The 21,135-nt window shown below is 45.0% G+C and overlaps 1 protein-coding gene across 3 annotated transcripts in view; it reads right to left on the reverse strand.

Annotated features, from left to right (window-relative positions):
- Nucleotides 1-21,135, reverse strand: part of FRMPD1 (FERM and PDZ domain containing 1) — a 122,101-nt gene that overhangs the window by 13,235 nt on the left and 87,731 nt on the right. For 2 of the 3 annotated variants that reach the window (XM_087869555.1, XM_087869554.1), the window contains exons 5-11: nucleotides 18,354-18,399; nucleotides 12,879-13,013; nucleotides 11,088-11,195; nucleotides 7,173-7,268; nucleotides 2,212-2,337; nucleotides 1,230-1,349; nucleotides 260-396 (exon numbers count right to left, since the gene is read on the reverse strand). In XM_087869555.1, coding sequence (XP_087725681.1) covers nucleotides 260-396; nucleotides 1,230-1,349; nucleotides 2,212-2,337; nucleotides 7,173-7,268; nucleotides 11,088-11,195; nucleotides 12,879-13,013; nucleotides 18,354-18,399 — 768 coding nt within the window. The remainder of the gene's footprint in view (nucleotides 1-259; nucleotides 397-1,229; nucleotides 1,350-2,211; nucleotides 2,338-7,172; nucleotides 7,269-11,087; nucleotides 11,196-12,878; nucleotides 13,014-18,353; nucleotides 18,400-21,135) is intronic. The other variant, XM_045780603.2, reaches the window with a different exon arrangement.

Here is a 21,135-nt window from a genome sequence, read left to right on the forward strand (position 1 = left end):
TATACAAAGGGATCCTGTGTCATTCCATCTGCTGTTGGCTTCTGCCCCAGAGGGCGCAGCCAGATTCTGAAATCTGGGGGGCCTGGGTTGGGTCAGAGGCAGTGGGAGGGAAATGGATGGAAAGACAATGGACAGATGGACGGGTAGGTAGGTGAGTATCAGCTTTCTGTGGAATCTGGCCATCCTGGCCAGGGGCCAGCCAGGTTATAAATGCAACACAGCTGCTGTTGATGGGACCTACAAGTCCCCTGCCACTCACTCTATGTACTTCAAAGAGATCTTCTGTGGCTGAGCACATGCGTAGATCCGCTCCTGGATGTGCAGGGCTGCGAGTCGGAGCGCAGAGCTACATTTCATTTCTACAGCAAAGCGCTCCTGGAGCACATCACTGCAGCTCTAGGAGAGATTACATCAGAGGAATTGGGAGACGAGAATAGATGGAGTGTGTTTCTAGTTCTTTCAGGAGAAAGGCTTTGAGACCGGCTCTGCCAACTTCTGGCCATGTGACCTTGGTTAACTCACTAAGATTCTGAACATTGGCGCCTTCCCGTTGCTAAATGAGGATAGTCAAGTCTACCTTCCGCAGTCTCTGTGAGGTTTCAGTTAGGTAACATATGACAGCAGGCACCGGAACACAGCATTATACAACTATAAACTAGTGTTGTTCTTTGCTGTCACCATTTCTGTGAGATTTGGGCAAGTTAATCCACCTGGTTTGAGTTACCTCATCTGTAATATGGTCACGCCTCCCAAATGATTCTTTTTCATCAGTATAAAAACGACATGATAAATCTCACCCGAGCAGGCAAAGAAGGGCGAACACCAGGCTAGGGGCCAAGCAACCAGTTTTGGCTCCGCCACCAAACGCATGACCCAGGCAGATCATGTGACCATCCCAAGACTCAGTTCCATCATTTCTAAAATAAGGCTTTGAAGCACTAAGCCCCTTGTAGCCATAAAAACCATAACTCTAAATAGCAGTAGAAAATGTATCATCCACAGGCTTGAGGACTAAGCCTAAATTTCACTAATACATAGCAAATCTCCTAACATAGCAACTCAGTGACAGAAAGGGAAATTGTGAGGGGATAATCAGGCCTCTTCTCCTTCGGATAAAGATAATTCCTACCAGGGAGTTGCTTAATTGCCTTAAGCTCGTGTTCAAAATAACCCAATGTGCCATCTCTGAGAACGACCACTGTTATTTTAGGAAGGGCAGGTCCAGTCACCTGCAGATAGAGGTATTCAAAGGCCACAGGGTCTTCTTTCAAGAGGTCCAGGGGGTCCTTGGGAACAAAACACACCCTGAAGAGGCAGCGATAGTCATGTGACTCCTCCCTTTCTACCACCTGCAATGGGTAAGGGAGATACAGTTAATCTTCTCACCGCCTTTATTCTCACAGCTATTGCACAAAGCAACTTGAAATAATAAGAAGAAAGTCCCCATAGATTTCAATTTTAGTGCTTCCCAAGACAGCTGCCGACCTTTGCTGCTGACTTTCCCATGGGTGTAAGATGTAAAAGGCTCAAAAGAGCAAAGTTTCCCACTGACCCCGTCAAACTGTTCCCCTTTCCAAAAGAAATCTGCTTGCAATTTCTTAGCTGCCCTTTCAGAGACAGTCTGTGTATATATATATGCTTCTACCTATGTGTATTATTTTCTTTTCCACAAATAATAGCCTAGTATACATTGTTATTATATTATGCCCCTCATTTTTTTTCTACTTCAACTATCTTGGGGATTTCATTTGATTTTCTTTTTCCATGCTAATGGAATAGAAGTGTTAAAAAGTTGATACAACAAATCACTGAATGGCTGAAAGACTGAGGGCTACAGACAGACTGTGCCCTGTCCATCCATCAGGGACCAGCTCAGGGGTAAGTCTCCAAAAAGGGCTTAGACTCAGCAACAAATGCTTCCCTGACTTCTCAAAGATCATCAGAGCTGGAAGTAAAAGATGGGTCTCTACTGGTTTCGTTACCTTCAGTAAGTCACCTTCTCTAAGTCACTGTCTCCACATCCACAAAATGCGACCCCACATACATCATATGAAAATCAGCCCTGATTCTCGCCCTGTCATCCCCGGGCTGAGTGAGGGCATAAGAAAGTGCGTCAAAACTGCACATGTGCTGAGCCCTAGCCCCGAAGGTTCTGGGTGAGGTGTGTGGCTTGCCCAGCCCAGATCTCCTCACGAGGAGGAACAGGTGTACCTGCTGGATGAGTTCCTCCTCGTGCAGCAGGTGCAGCCGTGAGATGTTGTACTGCTCCTCCAGGGCCAGTGCAAAGTACTCCATGCTGCGGATGGACAGCTTCTCCTTCACAGTGAGGATGATGTCCTGCCAGGCACAGAGAGGCAGAAGGGTCACCTGAGGGGCAGGCTGGCCCTCAAGCTCAGGCCCAGAGCAGGGAGGGCCTCTTTGACCTTCTCTCTGCTCCTCAGTGCCGCCAGGGAGAAAAAACGCCTGTGCTGATGGGTCCACTGCCAACGTAGGCAGCCGAACCTTCCTACGTTGCAGGTGGGACTTCTCATCGCCCCTCGTGGCCCTCCACCCACAGCTATCCTCGCCTCGGGGCTCCAGCACCCCCTGTACAGCCATCCTGTCTTGCTCGATTGGAAGGCTGAAGCCATGCACTGGGGGCTTATGCCTCTCTTCAGGGTCTCTGGAATCATCCTCTTGCTGGGGTCTGCATCCTCAACTGCTAACCAGACAGAATCCCACCACCTACCCCTGCTGCAACTGGGACATCAATCTAACATTTCTCAACCTCAGTTTCTTCCTGCAAAATGGAGGGTAATGATGCCTATGTCTCAGAGTGGCTGATAGCGTGGAACGATCATTAGGGCTATGCTAGTAGAGTTGCCATGCCACACTCCCCTCCTTCACTATAGCGGCCTTTTGTCATCACACAGTCTTTGCTGCCACAGGGCATTTGCACATGCTGCTCTCTGCCTGGCACACTTTTCCCATTACTCTTCACAAGGCTGTTTCCCTCCCTTCGGAGAGGCCTTCTCTGCTCACTGTATCTAAATGTGATTGCTCCGGCCATTCTCTGTCTCAGGGTCCCGTTCATTTCTGTCATTGATATTTAATATTATGTGCTTCAATAAAGCTATATTCTTTAGTAAGAGACAGTAAGGTTAAGTGAATGGGTTCTAGACCCAGACCATCACAGCTAGCTGTGTGTCCCTTGTTAAATTCCTTATACTCTCGATGCCTCAGTGTTTCCATTGTAAAATGGTAATAACAACACTTATCTCATGGGGCTGTTGTGTATGAATTTCCCCAGTTAAGGCACTCAGAACAGTATCTAGCGGATGGCAAGTTCAATACATGCTAGCTGCTAATAGCTGTCTTCTGGCTTACTGTCTTTCCCCCACTAGATGGTAAACTCCTGAGAATATGAACATTGCCTGTCTTGTGCTCCAGAGCCTGGCATTCAAAGGCGTTCAGTAAACTTTCACTCAGTGAATAAATAATCATCACAGACTCATCAGAGATGTCCTGCCAGACGCTCAGGTTTAGTAAGTGCCAAACTTTCAGGGGCTACCTGCTCCTCATGACCCCCAGTGTGAATCCTCTTTCTGCCTGCTCTATCACCCTCCATAACTCACCAGTGACTATGTCCTGAAGAATCTGTCTGCTTCTGGACCTCAGCATTATCTCATGCCTGCTTTGCACTGGCCTTGATGGAGAGCCCGTCTCCTGACTCTGTCCCCCACTCCATCTTCCCATGTCTACCGTGGCTTGAGCTCACCCATTTCTCCACTTTGTACTACTACCCATCTGACCTCCATCTTGCATCTAGAACAGGGGTTGGAACACCGCAGCCCAAAGGTCAGATTCAGCCCACTGCTTGCTTCCGTAGTTCCAGTCCTATGAGAGCACAGCCGTGTCCATCTGCTATAATGGCAGAGTTGAGGAACCGTGACCGAGACCCTACAGCCTATAAAACCTGAAATAGTTACTATCTGACCCTTTACAGAAAAAGTGTGCTGACCCCTGCTCTACAGGAAGTTGCTAAGCCTAGGATGGACTGTGTCCTGATTGCGCTCCCTTGCTCAAGAATAGTCAGGGACCCCCATGGCCTGCTAGCCCAAATCCGAACTCCTCAGCGTCACACTCAAAGCTCTCCAGCATCAAGTGCCAATCCACTTCTCCCACTTGATCTGCTGCTGCCTCTTCCGATGCACTGTGCTCGCAAGCCCTCTTTTTCCTTTTTTAAAATTTAAATTCAATTAATTAACATATAATGTATTATTAGTTTCAGAGGTAGAGGTCAGTAATTCATCAGTTTTATATAACACCCAGTGCTCATTACATCACATGCCCTCCTTAACATCCATCACCCAGTTACCCCATCCCCACACACCCCTCCCCTCCAGCAACCCTCAATTTGTTTCCTATGCTTAAGAGTCTCTTATGGTTTGTCTCCCTCTCTGGTTTTGCTTTGTTTCATTTTCCCCTCCCTTCTCCTATGATCCTCTGTTTTGTTTCTTAAATTCCACATATCAGTGAGATCATATGATAATTGTCTTTCTCCGATTGACTTATTTCGCTTAGCATAATACCCTCTAGCTCCATCCATGTCAGTGCAAATCTTCAGTATTCATCCTTTCTGATGGCTGAATAGTATTCTGTTGTATACGTGAACCACATCTCCTTGATCCATTCATCTGTCGATGGACATCTGGGCTCTTTCCATAGTTTGGCTATTGTGGACATTGCTGCTATGAACATTGGGGTGCAGGTGTCCCTTCAGATCACTACATTTGTATCTTTGGGGTAAATACTCAGCAGGGCAATTGCTGGGTTGTAGGGTAGCTCTATTTTCAACTTTTTGAGGAACCTCCATCCTGTTTTCCAGAATGGACAAGCCCTCTACTCATGTCAAACATTCCCATCTTTGGGTCTCTGTTGGTGCCATTCCCCAGGCCTGGGATGCTGTCTTCACATGCCACACAGGGCCTGTTCCTGTCAACGGTCCGCCCATCTTTCCAAGTTGGCTTCCCTGGAGGCTTTTCCTTGTTCACCAGCTGGCAGCTCTCTGAGCCCTGAGGCCTCAGCATACCGTTTTCATATCCCACTTTCATGATCCTGAGCACGCTGCACTTTTCTCAGTGCACAGTGAGTTATCCCCGGGTCCCCCACCTTCCCCAGCCCCAGCCCGAGGCTCTGGGCTCCCTTTGGGTGTGACCCTGGGTAAATGAGTGCTGTGTCCCTGACAGCTTTGCAGGCACACAATTGCTCACTGGGTCGAATGACATAATATTTTTCTTGAGTCAGAGAAAGGGGGTTTTCTACTGCAAGAACTTTGCTTCCTTTGGTAAGGGAGCAGGGAGGAAAAGTCAATCTGAACGGACGTGATTTTTCCTTTTTTTGACTCACAGGATTTGTTTATATGCTCCCCTACCCCCCTCTGTCATAAAGAGCTAAAAGATTTACTTTTAAAAATTTGGTTACTACAGATAAGTACAATTAACCAGTATTATACCAGCTAAAACCTTGCTCATTTCCCCAACTCTGTCTGTCTATCATCTGGGAGCTAATTATCCCGAGGTGTATGCTTTTATTGTAAATCCTCTCAAAGTCTTCTTGTCCACAAAGTGGGGCTCACTTTAAATAAATCAGGCCTTTCATCCCAAGGCACTTGGATCAAGGATGGCAGAGGTAGAAACCTTGTCTAATTCATTTGCAAAACTTTGGTGCAGAATGGTAGTGTGGCAAGCACCAGGGCAGGGTTCATAAACAGACCACGTCTGAAGCCAGTTACGAGCTAGCTGACCTTGACAATCTGGAGGTCTCTTGGGCCTGTGATCTCATCTACAAAATGGTAGAGAACACTCATCACTTCACAAGGTTACTGGGGGAGCAGGCCTGTAGTAAACACTTAACAAATCCATTCCTCCCTCTTCCTTCTCTGAGCAAGGGCTTCCCGGGTTCAGAGAGGCTTTCTCCAGCTTCTCCTGAGTCACGCGGGGGCAAGAATGGGAGAGGGCATTCGGAGCAGCTCTAGGAATTGCCAAAGGAAAGTGACAGAGAGGAACACGGGCTGTGTGCATGTATGTGTGTGTGGGGAGGGGGGTAGGTGTGTGTGGGTGTGTGCGAGAGTGTGTATCTCGGCTACTGTCCATCACCTACGGCTGCACTGGCCCACCTGAACCCCCTTTATTTGCTTCTTCACTGGGGCCTCACTCGAATACCATCTAGCCCCTTGTTCAGAAGCTGTCGTGCCACTCCCTACTGCCTGTGAATAAAATCCAACCTCTGTCTCCCATCACGCAGCGTGCTCCACAGCCAGCCTGGGCCATCTCCCGCTCCTCCCACGAGAAAATGGCCTGTGCTCCCATTCCGCTGGATGGATCACTACTTCCTGGGCAGCGCTTGCCTTCCTGGCTCTGCATTAGTCCATGTGACTTCCTCAGACTGATGTGCGCCCTGAACCCCCGCCAACAGCCCTGTCCCCCACTTGCCCTTATTGAATTCTTGGTGGCCCTTCAAAGCGCAGCTCAGGTCCAGCTTTTTTTGCAAAGCCTCCTCTGCCATACTGACAGGAAGGAGCAGATGGTGCTCGTTCCCCTGCATGCAGAGCACTTCCTGGTCCCTGTCTTTGCAGCCCTTATTTCATCCTGCCCTGGACTCTCGGGGACTCCGTGAATGTCTACCCTCCCGCAACGAGATGGCAAGCTTCTGCAAGACAAAACCGCCCTTTACCTAGTCTGTACCCTCACCCCTGCAGCAGCTCCCTCCTACGGAGGAACCTGTTAGGTATAAGCTGAACTGTCTTCAACCCAGAACAGAACATACAGATCTTGGGCCTGCCCTGACACGTTGCCTGAGTTTCTAGCTGCACTAGTCTTTTGGGGAGCCGGTGGAGTCACATACAAGAGGCAGGGAGCCCAGTGGTAAGGGTGAATGAAGGCTTAGATGCTGTCAGAGGCCTTGGGTACTTCATTCCTCTGAGGCCTGATTTCCGGCCCTGGAAGATGGTGATAAAACACATCTTGCTGGGTGGTTGTACAACTAAGAGGTAACACAGAGCTTGGGTTATTGCAGGTCCCCAGCCCATAACGGTTGTAGGAGCACCAAGGCAGCTGCAGGGCACGACGCCTGGGGGTCCTGGGAGCCAGCACATTCTCACTGGGAGAGAGACTCAAGGTTACTCTTAATACCTTCACAGTCGTGTTCGCCTCAAACTTGAAAGCTTTGGTCTGTCCGTTCTCCAAGTACAGCTTGAGCACGTTGGGCATGCAGAGCAGAGAATTACCCTGGAAAATACAAGAGTAGTGTTGAAACTGGCCTTTCCTTCCGCTTTCCTTTCCTCAGCTCCCCTGCCCCCATCCAATGTGGAGAGCAGGATCCTCCCTGGCCTCCTCACCATGTCATGGGCTGATTCCTGGCATCTGGAAACTTCTCCAATGGACCAGGTCGATGCCACACAGACACAGGCATGCTATGTTCCGGGGATATCCACTACAAGTGTCAGACATGAGAGGTGGAGAAGAGTGGGCCCTGTCACGATGCATGCGACCCTGATGGCACCGCATGAGCCCATATGAGGTCTCACAACCACCAGCTGCCACTTCAGTACCTATGCTTGCTACCCTCATGGGATACAGTTTAATAAATCAGATGACAAGCTTGCACACTCACCCCAGAGGGCCTTTCCTGGTGGGGCTGGTGGGGGGGGGCTGACGGGGTGGGAAGCTCCCTTGGAACCCCCCATTTTCCAGCTGTATTCCCTGTAGTGAAGCACCACCGAAGGGCAGAGGGTTACTTCCACCTTCACGCATTCCAACCATCGCCCCAGATTTATGGAATCTCCTAAGGGATTCTGCCACTCCTGGAGGGTTTTTTGGGAAGCAGGCACAGGACTGATGTGTGTTTGGTAACCCCGTGCCAGCCAGAATTCCTGGGGTGGGGCAAGGCAAGAGAATTAGAGAATCCCCCCGGGGCTGGCTCTCATAAAAGTGACGTCTGAGTGCTTAACTGCAAATAAAGAGGACCCTGGGGGTTGGTGTCCTCCAGAATTAGTGAGCAAGCAGGTCTAGAGTCCCCAAGACTTGAGCTAAAACTGCCCCCAGCTTTAATCTCTGGAAAGAGTTTAGGTATAAAGCCCACCTGGGTAGAGAAGCCTATTTTTTTTGCAAAAAAAAGGACAGTCCGCCTCAGATGAGAATTTTGCATCTTCTAACTAGAAGGGCACTCTTATCTTTTCGGTAAGACTCACACTCATCACTCTCTATGACTTAAAAAAAAAAAAACAGTAGTTTTATGAAGGAAAAGGGGGGTATGTTCAGATCGCAATGCTCCTTCACAATCAGGGATGACAGACTGCAAACTGCTTGCTCTGTTCTTGCCTCACTTCTCCAGTTTTGGGTGTTCAGAATGACCTTCATCTTTGGATTTCCCAAGGGCAAAATTTCTTCCTTGGGACTTTATTATCTGGGACTTCCAAAAAATACATCCATAGCAGCATCACATAACTACCACCATTTACTTTTCTCTAAGGCTTCTTCCAATTTTTATCTAACCCCGTAAATCATTTTTAGAGAGCGGCCATAATAGAGCATGCACCATTTCATCTTCATTTTTTACTCAACACGTATTTCATACACTTTTTCCTGGGGCTTTAATGTTTGTAATTTTAATGGACTTCTAATCTTCTATTGGTTTGAAATATCAAGAATGGATTTAACCATTCCTCGGCCCTAGACATTGAGCATTCTTTTAAATTTTTTTCTTTTAAGTATTAGTACCATAGATATCTTTGAACACATGGATTTTTGCATTAAATTATTTTATAGACTAAATTAATAGGAATGTGATCCTTGGGCCACTTTTTTATGGCATTCATTATGTTTTGTCTTTTCCCTCCGACATAAAAACAGATGAAACCGATTTACAAAGCCACTGGTTAGTGCATGACTGTGGCTACTTGGTCAGCGTCAGGCCTTACACTTTTTTTTTTTTTTTTGCTTTATTTGTGCTAATTTACTAAGTGTAAATTGGCACTTCTTCATATTTCCCTCCGCATTTCTTTAACTGTTAACAAAGTTAAGCATTTTGCAAATGTTAGCTTACTATTTTAAATTCTTCTGGGGCCTTAACTGCTTTCAGGGGAAAAAGTTAACAACCAATTTTACCATCGTTTGTTTATTTATTTTTTAAAAAATTTTAAAGATTTTATATATTTGACAGAGAGAGACACAGAAAGAGAGGGAACACAAGCAGGGGGAGTGGGAGAGGGAGAAGCAGGCTTCCCACCGAGCAGGGAGCCCGATGCAGGGCTCGATCCCAGAACCCTGGGATCATGACCTGAGCCGAAGGCAGACGCTTAACAACTGAGCCACCCAAGCACCCCTGTTTTTTTTATCTTTTAAAAAGATTTATTTATTTATTTATTTTAGAAAGAGAGAAAGGGAGAGAGAGGGAGTGCATGTGGGCAGGGGCAGAGGGAGAAAGAGAATCTCCAGCAGACTCCCCACTGAGTGTGGACAGAACCTAAGCAGGGCCGATCCCAGGACCCTGAGATCATGACCTGAGCTGAAACCAGGAGTTGGACGCTTAACCAACTGAGCTACCCAGGTGCTCCAATTTTATCATTTTTTAAACTCATGAAAGGATGAATAGGTAGGTGACAGTGAGGAACTCTCACTGGTTTTGCTGTCTCTGCCTTATGCGGCTGACACAGAGACTTGGCGCTCTGACCTGCAAGTCTCCCCAGAGATACCTTTTTAGAGCCCTCTTTCTCTAAACTCCCACACCTACCAAAACTCTGAACCAGTTTTTGTACCCAGTTCAGGTCAAAACCTGTCCTCACTTGGTCTCCTCACGATACCAGCGAGTGCGGGATGGTAGCCATTTTAACATAGGATCCAGGTAATCCGGTTCACATCTGTAGAACTCTTATTCTCTACCTGTCCTTTGAGCTGGTTCTATCCCCTACTTCTCATCACTGTGTATTACTCTTAGAAATGCATACCGAATCTAAATTTAATTTGCTAAAGAGGTTCAATCCATTTCCACAAACATGGACACACAGAGACACAAACATGACCAGGTGACAGGGTGTCGGGTCTTTTCTAACACATTAGGCCTCCCACTGTCCCCTTCATGGACAAATCCACCTTCCACTCTCAGGTCTAATGAAGGTGTGGCCTGTTAAGTAGCAGGCGAGGTAGAAAATGAGGACTCTACAGATGTGAACGAGATCGCCTGGACCCCTCGTTAAAATCGCCACAACGCCCCACCTGCTGGTCTCTACAGCGGGAAGACCAGATAAAGACAAGCTGTGACTTGAAAGTTTCAAAGTCTAATATTGATTGCTGAGTTCAGAATGGCAATAGTTTGAGACCATTGGGAAGAAAATGTGTGCACTACGAATAAATGAGTCTTTAATCCAAGAGTCCACAGTAAAAACATCAAACTTCAGCTAATACTCTCCCTTTACAAATTTGTCCTCTGAACCCCCAATCCTGGACGTCTCCATATCAAAAAGGACTAGACAGCATGTTACAGTGGAAAACAAAAGAACTGAAATCACACAGACCTGGGCTCGGATGTTTTGTTGCTATATGATCTCAGAGGTTAATTCTCTTAAATTCTCTAAGCCTTTGCTTCCTCTTGTGTTAAAATACCTCCCCTGCAGGGTATTGTGATGACTAAGGATTATGTGCCCAAAAAGTTTAGGTTCACATAATAGAAGTTCAACACATAATGGGTTCTTCGGGTGTGGGGGGGAGCCAATCTCCACCACTACCATCACTACTATCGATATAGAGGGAACACTAGGTTTGAAGGTTCAAAATGAGAAATTAGCATTTGGAACCTACTGACATTTCATGGGCAAGAGAATGGAGTCACAAAATAACAGACAGTCACACCCCATGCTTCTTTCCCTGGCTTTCCCTGTCCATGGTCTGCAGGCATCTTACTGAGGGTGCTCAGAGCCCCTAGCAAACCTACTATACTCCCTTGGTATCCTCTCTGTGCTGCAAGAATCCAGAGGCTCAAAGTGGTAGGTGCCAGGAGGCAGCTTGCCAGCTTCATGGAGAGTAATTTCAAGCTCCTGACTAGTGACGCACCTGGCTGTGTCCACTGACAAGCACTTCCTCAGCGAAGTGCACCTTCACGGGGTTGGTCTTTAGCCTGGCTCTCTTCTCCTCAGTCAGGAAGGATGACTTGGGGACTCCCTGCAAAACATTAACATGACACATTTTAGACTTCTGTAAAAGCCATTACACATCTTCTCATCTCTTAAAAACAAAAGCACAAACTCTGACAGCTGTTGAGACCTCAGTTAAAACCTACAGAGAAGGACAGCATCCTACTAAAGATCTCTTTTCATAACATCCAGGGATCCCAACCCAGACAATGTTCTTATGTGTCTTAGAACAGTCGAAGATTCAATATGGTAGCAAAATGGTTGTGTATGACAAAGACAAGAGCTGGCTTATGAACAAGAAGACCCAAGTTCTGCTACTCAACAGTTATGAGAACTACCTCAAACACAAATTCTTATGGAAGAAAACCAGTTGTGTGTGTGTGTAAATCAAAACAAAATAACTCTGTGTGACTTTGGCAAAGTTATGGCTCCTCTTTGACCTTTAGTTTTCCTATGTGCAATGTGAGAGTTGGATCCAAATAACTCCAGGGCTCCCTGAAGCTCTGACCCCTGTGATTCATCCTTGGTCCATCTTTGCTCTTCTCATCTTTTGCATGGTACCCTCTTTCCCCAGAGGTAGAAGGAGTGATCACAGGTCGATATGAGTATGTGATGAAGCTCCTAGTCTAGACTGTAGGAAGTTAAATTGTGACACAATGAACAGCAACTTGCATGATCTAGACCAACACGATGTGATCTTCCTAGACAGAATCCTGACATGTTATTCCCAGCCTGGCATGCTACGTTTCTTGGTCTGGATAGTCCTTTAGGCCAGGCTCTAGAAAGGTACATGTGTTAAGAGTCTCAAGATGGAGCTCTGGACCACATCTTATGTAGCTGATGGAAGAGAGACATAACAACAATCAGAGAAACTACAGAAAACAATGCTCATAGCCTCACATATCAACAGACCAATGTCATTAAGAACCTGAAGTGAAGAAGCGACCCTGAAATTTTAATGCAAGATAAACTTGATCTTACAGGTAACTAGAGCCTTGGTGTAATAGGGTTCATGACTATGATTCAGTATCTCAAATATATAGTTTGCTTTTTAAAAATTTAGTAAAAGGAGAAGGGGAAATAACAATGTTGCCAGGGGAGAGGTATACCTGTGTGGTAATCCCTCAACTCCAGAAATCACTTAACATCAATTTGCTTTCTTCTTCAAGCAGAATGATTTTCCAGTCAGAAAAAATGGAAGAAATAAAGTTACAACACAAAATTGGTGACAAAACTATCAGACAGTTTTGAATGAGTTCAAGACACCTATGCCAGTGAATCTCGGGGCTGGTAACAGTTGGCATCATCCACAGAAGAGGAAATGGAAGAAATATTAGGAGACTAAAGATGGCTAAGTATCAAGTTTCCCAGAAAATGAACACAGAAGATGAAGGAAAACACATATTGGTAAGCTTGTCATTATTTCTTGGCAAAATTCAAGATAAGAGGGGCGCCTGGGTGGCACAGCAGTTAAGCGTCTGCCTTCGGCTCAGGGCGTGATCCCAGTGATCTGGGATCGAGCCCCACATCAGGCTCTTCTGCTATGAGCCTGCTTCTTCCTCTCCCACTCCCCCTGCTTGTGTTCCCTCTCTCGCTGGCTGTCTCTATCTCTGTCGAATAAATAAATAAAATCTTTAAAAAAAAAAATTCAAGATAAGAGGTGGTCAGAGAGCTTTTAGTCATTGATCACTAATAACCAATATGGAGTTACCAAGAATAAGTCAGAGCCAACCAAGTTCACTTTTCTTTTGAAGATGGGATTCCAGATTGGTAAGGCAGGGTCTTGTGGATATAGCAGTATTCCTTCATTCTTGCAAAGTATTTGATAAGGTCTCCTATAATCCCCCTGTGGAGAAGGCCAGATGCAGAGCCATTAGGAGGATTCAAAACTAGTTGACCTATGCTCGAAATTGTCCCGATTTCTAACTAAGCAACTCAGGCTCCCTTGAGCTCAGTCTCCAACGACGATGGTTAGCAATGCCTTGGATGAAGTCAGAGAAAGCGTACTCACCAAACCTGTGAATGACACAGAGCTACAAGTTATCATCAGATCTCAGGCAGCAGAAATTTGGGAGGAAAGGTAAAGGAACTGGGTATCTAAAAGAGGTGTGTGGGAAACTTGAAGGGCAGGGGCAGCTGTGGGCCAGAGGCCAAAAAATCCCTAACAACAAGCATAAGAGGGTGTAAGAGAGCAGGGTTGTCAAGAGCTGAAGGGAACAGAGTAAAGTGAGGGGTTAAAGTGACAGGTGCAACTGTCACTACCCTAAAGACTCAAAGGAATGAGAAACCAGGGGCCGAACAGGGAGAGATGCAGAGAAAAAAAGAATCTGTGGCGGGGGGGGGGGGGGTGGGGGGGGAGGGCAACCGCTATTCTCTCTCGCCTTGGGGACAGCAATCCTGCAAGAGTGAGGCCCAGAGCTGGATCAGACTAAAGAAAAGTAACTGGCCGGGTAGTGGAGGAAGTGGGGGAGGCGTGGGAAGAGGTGGATCCCTGACAGGAAGGGAGAATGAGTACAGCTGATGACTACAAGCATCCCCTTCAGTTCTGTAATTCCCTGACTGTCAAATCTCAGCATGCCAGAACACTGGGCCAAAGCAACATGATTTGACAGGGATTACTGTGAAGTGTGGCACTGAAGATTAAAAAAATAATTGCACATCATGGGCAATGGGGGCTTGGAAGCAATTCATCTGGAACCCAGCCTCAGTTTTTGGTCAACCGCAAGTTTCACCCAAGCCAACAGTGTGACCGGGCCTCCTTAAATCTTAACCTCATCTTGGGCCTCGCTAGCATTTTCGGTGGGTGTCAGAAGTGCGCTCTCCGTGCCCTGGGCACTCTCACCAGTTGACTCTAGGTGGAACTCTATTCCTTTCTGGGCGCCACCATTTGGGAAGGCCGCCGTGAAACTGGGATCTGTCCAGAGAGCTACTGGGGAAGTGAGGATTCAGACATAACAAGCATTTTATGATGAAGAGTTGATGGAACAGTAGTGAGCCTGGAGAAGAGAAGGCCACAGCTCCAAATCTTTGCCAATCTATTTCATACAAGGTAGACTTGCCCTGACGAGCACGAGTTGGTGGGAATCACAGGGAAGAAGGGCCTCTTTCATATTTGGAACCACCCAACCATGAAACTAGCTGCTTTGAGAAAGAATACACACTCTGTCATAGAAATGCCCAATCCCCAAGCCCCACCGTGGGTCCTATGCTTTTATACCTGAATAGTAGCTCTGCTATCTGTATACCTTGGCATCTAAAACATGTTGCAAACCACTCACTTGAGCCATCTAATATTAAAAAGAGACACTTTAAAGAATAGGAGCTCCTCATTAGTCTAGGACATTTAGATTCTCCCTGGGTTCTAAATTAATCCATCAGAGAAGAGTGGACATGAGCTGATAAAAACTTTCTCTGTGCATGTTTTTGCTGAACTAAGAGCTAATGCTTAAAAGGGCACCGAAAGGGACAAGTTGAAAAGTTCTATCTTTTTTACTACTCTCCGCCCTAGATTGGCCAACATCATTTCTTAAAGACGGCAGGTTCAGGCGCCTGGGTGGCTCAGTCAGCTAAGCGTCTGACTCTTGATTTCAGCTCAGGTTGTGATCTCAGGGTTGTGAGACTGAGCCCCGCATTGGGCTCCGCGCTGGGAGTGGAGTCTGCTCAAGATTCTCTTTCTCTCTCCCCCTCTGCACCCCCCTTAAAAAACAATTTAAAAAATACGGACAGCAGGGTTTAAGGAGGTAGACTAGCATAATGCTTTTGACTGTGGGTTCTGAAATCTGACTACCTGGAAAATAACCCAGCTCCACTGATTTCTGCACGTGAGACCACGGGCATGTGAAGCCACAGCATTCTTATCTGTAAAAGGGGGATAACAAATATATCTACCTTGTAGGATTTTCTTTTGGTGAAGATTTAGTAAGACATTAAAGATTAGTGTTAATATAAGAATATATTATAAACCATGAATATAAATATAGCACTAGATAATTAAACTAATATATATATATTTTTCCCCTATAAAATGTTATGTCCTACAGAAGCAGTAATTACTATTCCAACTTTGGATTTTATTTTACTTTTTAAAGATTTTTTTTATTTTTAAGTAATCTCTACACCCAACGTGGGGCTCAAACTCACAACCCTAAGACAAAGAGTCTCATGCTCCACCGTGTGAGCCAGTCAAGCCCTGCCCCCCCAATTTTGGATTTTATCATTCCTAATCAATTTCAAGCCACTTGAGAACTCTAAGAATCTGCTGTGGCAAAGATGAGCATCCTTGCTGAAGCAAGACATATATGATCATTCGTCTTATGATCCCGTAACTCCTGATGAGAGGCCTGAGTGGGCTGGACAGCATTCAGGGCATTTCTCAGGACATGGGCCAGTATCAGCTTTCCCTGCAGGAACCCAGGAGCCCAGCATTCACATCCTCCTCTGCTTGGGAACCTCGGAGGAATCTCAGGAGTCCTACTGGAACATGTTAATTTTCCTCTCCCTACACTTTTCATTTTTAAAAGGATGCAACCATAAGCTGTTTCCCTCTTATTTACTTAACAAGTGTTTTGGTTTCATTTCTTGAAAACAGCAGGGGAAAAAACCCACCTAATTAAGATTAAGATGTTCTCCATTGAGATGCTAATCGGCTAAATAAAAAGAATCTTCTACCACCTGCACAACCATCTATACTGATTAGCTTTCAGTATACTGTTTTTTGTACATTGGTTTCACATTTTCATAGACAAATTCTGTTTAGAAGAATCTCCGTTTTTGTCCATAAAACATTTGGTCTGTCATATTTATGGCAAATATCTTAATCCTATTTAGGTCGGTTTTTTCCCCCTATTCTATTTCCAAGAAATAAAAACAAAAAACAGTACTTGCCAAAAATGAGAAGAGAACACAGTTTCTTTGCTTTTTAGTGTTCTTAAGTTTTTGGACCAGAGAAATTTAATTTTTTCACATAATCAAATAGCTGTTTGTTCATTGTGCTTCCCCCCACTCCCTATATAGTTAGGAATTCTTTCTATAACCTGTGGCCAGATAGACACTCATCCATATTGCCTACATTCTACTATTTTTTTAATATTTAATTATTACGTCAAATGGTGTGACTTTTTTTTTTCAAATACTTAAAGAAATGTCCTAGTATGATTTTGTGAATAATCATCTTTTCTTCCAGTGATTTGGGATACCATATTTTCCACATACTAAATTCTTATATCAGCACCTATTCTAGGACTTTCTGTTTGATTACACTGACATGTTCAACCATTTCATCGATATCATACTGCTTTAATTATATTAGCTTTATTAGTTTTAAAATCTGTTACATCAAGGCCATCCTCATTACTCTTTTTTAAAATTTTAAAATTTAATTTCTTTTTATTTTTAAAGATTTATTTGAGAGAGAGAGAGAGGGAGCAGGGGGGAGGGGGAGAGGGAAAGAGAGACTTCCTCAAGCACACTCTCCCACTGAGTGCAGAGGCTGACAAAGGGCTCGATCCTACTACCCTGAGATCATGACCCAAGCTGAAATCAAGAGTTGGCCACTTAACTGACTGAGCCACCCAGGCACCGCATTACTTTTTTTTTTTTTTAAAGATTTTCTTGATAAAGGACACCTGGGTGGGTCAGTTGGTTAAGCGTCTGCCTTTGACTCAGGTCATAATCCCAGGGTCCTGGGCATCAGGCTCCTTGCTCAGTGGGGGCCTGCTTCTCCCTCTGCCTGCCACTCCCCCTGCTTGTGCTATAAGTCTCACTTCAATAAACTTTGCCAAAATTCAAATACAAGTCCCAACAGGAGTTTGAATTTGCAGTAAGAATATATATTAATATGAGAATAACCAATGTAATTATAACAGTCTTCCCATCAAAGAACATGGTCTGTATCTCTTTTTATATTAAAAAAAAGTTTACATCCTTCATAATATTCTACTTTCCTTCACATTGGGTCCACCTATTTCCTTTCCTTAAAGATTTCCTTTTTTCTTATTTTTCCCCTTAAAGAACTAACCCAGGGATTTATTTATTAACTTCACAATTTTTGTTTTCCAAAGCATCATTTAGATTTTAATTTTTATCATTTTCTTGATTCTGCTTTATGTTTGTTTTATAGTCTTTCCTTACAACTTCTTGCACTGAATATTCACTTGACCTATTTCCTTATTCAATAATTAAATCACCTAAGGCTATACATCTTACTCTGAGTATAGCTTTAACTGCACATAAATTTTAAAGAGCACACTGCTAATTTTAAATTTTCTTCTAACTAGTCTTTAATGGTGGTTTTGCTTTTCTATCTGACCACATCTTTACTTGGGAGATCGCATTTTTATTTCCAAATGGCTAGAAAGTTTTCATTAAGTTTTTGGTAGTTATTAATTTCTATTTCATTATAGTCTGGAAAGGAGACTTATATAGTTTATCTGGAGAATTTACTGAGTTTTTTTGATAGAGTGGTATGTGGTCAATTAGATTATTAAATGCATTACTAAAATTCTCCATGCCTCTATTTATTTTTTTATCTTTATATGGCCAAGGTTAAGAGGTATGCATTAAAGTCTCTGAGAATGAGAATTTTCTGTCAACTCTTCCTCCTTGGTCGTTCTTTCTCTTAGGACTTGATTATACACTTTTCCCTGTATCACAGAGAAAGGGCTCCTTGGCCTGTGGTATTTAGGATTGCTATTTCCTCTCAGTGTGTTGTCCATGCCACACCTTGCCTGGTGATGAACCGCAGGGCTGACAAGACACTTTCACATCTAGTACTTCACTTGGTCCTCATAACAACCCATTAGAGAGGCAAGACAAGTATTGGCATCATCACTGTTTTACAGAAGTGAAAACTGAAAATTAATGACTTGCCCAAAGTCGTAACACACAAACTTATCTTAAAACTTGTAGTTTGGTGCCTTTGTCATCGTTCTGCTCTGCATAATCCTAGATCTTTCTCCTTAGCTGGACCACAAGTTCTGGAAGCCTGGACCGATCCATACCTGTCTCACCCACAGACCGATGCATTGGCTGTCTTCAGGCAATGTTGACTGCCTGCCCACCCACGGCCTGGCTGCTGTCCCCTCTGCCATTTGCCTTCTCTGTTTATTCTCTGAGGGATATCCCACTGAGGGTATGGGGTTCTGGGGCTGAGAAAGGTAAAAGTAACAGGACACAGAAAGAGATTTACCGACGAGCAGCGAACAACTGTGATTGAAAGAGAGTCTTCAGCTTCCCTGAAAAAAAAGAAAAAGAAAAGAATAAAAATAAAACCATTTCATCACTTTGGATGTGTGTGTGTGTGTGTGTCAAAAAGACTGACAGAATTACAAAGCAGCAGCCTCTTTTGCTTCAGCTTCTTTGTCTCAGCAACACTGAGAAAGACGTTGAGGGAAGCAGAGGAGCTGAAGCTGTCCCAGAGTGCCTCCCCCCTCCCCAGCCTGCGAGAATCTTCACACACCTGCCTCTACCATCTAGTCTGTAGCTACAGCCACTTAATTCAGTCAGACTTAATTTCATTTGTATGATGAGGAACTCATGCAGTTGGTATGACCACTAGCTAGGTTTATGTCCAAAAAAATTTTTTTAAAAGATTTTATTTATTTATTTGACAGAGAGAGACAGCCAGTGAGAGAGGGAACACAAGCAGGGGGAGTGGGAGAGGAAGAAGCAGGCTCCCAGCAGAGGAGCCTGATGTGGGGCTCGATCCCAGGACTCCGGGATCACGCCCAAGCCAAAGGCCGACGCTTAACGACTGCGCCACCCAGGCGCCCCCCAAAAAAAACTTTTTAAGAGAAAACATAGCAATAACATAGATAACTTAGGTTGATATTTTGGACAACTTAGGCTAAACGTTTCGCTAGATTGAATGAATGAATGTGGATCACATTTATCAGATAAAAGCCAACCAGCTTGTGGTGTTTGGGCACACAAAAGCAGTGTCATGAGCCGAATCATATACCAAGACACTAGACATTTCTGTCTTGTTTTTATCTTAGATCCCCAAAGTGATAAAAGTCAACCAGATGCGGGCCACACTTCCATTTTGTACTAGAAAACAGAATTGAAAACTCAATCTATATTTCCTTTTCCTTTGCCATTGCTACACAGAGAAGCTGTTTGCAAATAATTGCATTTGACTTCTTGCAATATGAACATTTAGGCCAATTGCTGCTGGTATGTTGCTTCCTCAAATGGGTAAATCAGCTGGTGGTTTCTAAGTGTCTAGGGATTGCCTCTTTTCCATTTTATATATAAACAGGCCTTCCCCGAGATAATCTACAATAAACCAAGGTCCTAGTGTTCTCAAAAGGACATTTAGGTCTCACAGATATCTGGAAGGATTGGAGAGGTTTCGCTGTGCCATGTTTTGCTTGCTTTTTCCCTTTATAAGTGGAAATGGTACTGGCAGCTAAGCTAAAAAAGAAAGAAAGAAAGAAAGAAAGAAAGAAAGAAAGAAAGAAAGAAAGAAAGAAAGAAAGAAAGAAAGAAAGAAAGAAAGAAAGAAAGCAGTCCTGGGATTCCCACAGGCAGTGTGGCAGAGAGCACAGGTGCACAACACACAGCAAGTCATTTCCCCGCTGAGGAGTCCTCAATGACGCCATTCCACACAGAGACTAACACCCAAGCTTGCTGTGCCAGCACTCGACACCCTTCACCAGGTGGGCCTCACTTCCCAGAACTGTCCTCTAGGCATCTGGTGCCTCAGGCAAACTGACCCGCTCGGCATCTCCCCCTCCCTCCACCTCCCCACCCAGTACTTGCTGCTTATCACTTCTTTGCCGGGATCCTCCTTCACCTCCACTTTTGTGGGCCGAATTCTACCCAGCACTAAAGGTACTGACGAGATCCTTCTGGACTCCTCTGTTTTGTCAAACCCAGCTTCCCCACAAGCTGGAGGAATCTGTAGCCTTTACAGCCCCTCTCCTCTTCTCCTGATGCTTGTCTGCCTTCAGCCTCCCTGGGGTGCACGTGAGTCACTCCTGCACTACCGGCCAGCAGCGCATGGGGAGCGCAGTCCCTCTGGCCCACAGGGCGCCCTGCCCACAGAAGGTGCTCAGGAAACAGACTGGGTTCAATGTGACCCACACACCCAAATTCCGGCCTACGGCTTAAAACTGCGAATAATTTTGCTTCTTAGTCGGAGTTTGATCTAGCCTGGCAGAAATAATAGCATCACTGAAAATCTAAACTTAATTTGCGGGCATTGATCATCTTTGAGAAAATCACCCAGTAACTGGGAAAGCAAACTTCATGATTTCCATCACCATGCTTCATTTGGTAGAAACGAAATCATCGAATCCTATCTGGGCTGTCCCACCCACTCAACTTATTCTCTGGCAATCCGGAAGCAAAACTGGGCTTGGTTGAAACGATTCTATTTTCTACACTTTGACGGATTCTCTATAAATCGTAAGCTGCTTGTGTGTCCCTCCGCAGCGAGACTGTGCCTCCTGAGGGCGGAGACTGCATCCTGCGTTTTCGTGTTGTCTCACTCTTTGTCACTGTTACTCATCATTCAGTGTGTGCTGTCCATGATAGGCCCTCAGAAATGAAAACCACCCAACACCGCTCACACAAAGGCATAATAAGTATCTTCAAGTTGGCTTTCGTGTAACTCTATTTCTCATGTCTCTTTGTTTATATTAAAGTCATCGAAACAGTGTTGAGTGACAAACTGGAAAGACGAAGCCTGTAGGTGCCTCTAAGATGTCTGTCAGCCCTCTTCACTCCTATCGCTGACGTTCTTCTGTTTTAAAACCAGGGTCAGCAATTGTTGGCTCATTCAGCCGAGCACTCATCCCGTGCCAGCTCTGAGGGAAATCCCGGTCTAGACAGAAAGCGAGGCATTGACACAAGTCACAATGCCACCAGGCAGAAGGCGGCAGCTGCCGTATCAATGAAACTACATATACACTAACCAGGCATTTAAGAAGAGCTATCAGAAGGGTTAAAGAAGAACTAACAGACGC

This window comes from Ursus americanus, chromosome 18, assembly GCF_024610735.1.
Source record: "Ursus americanus isolate L20-20 chromosome 18, mUrsAme1.1.p, whole genome shotgun sequence".
NCBI classification, from domain to species: Eukaryota; Metazoa; Chordata; class Mammalia; order Carnivora; family Ursidae; genus Ursus; species Ursus americanus.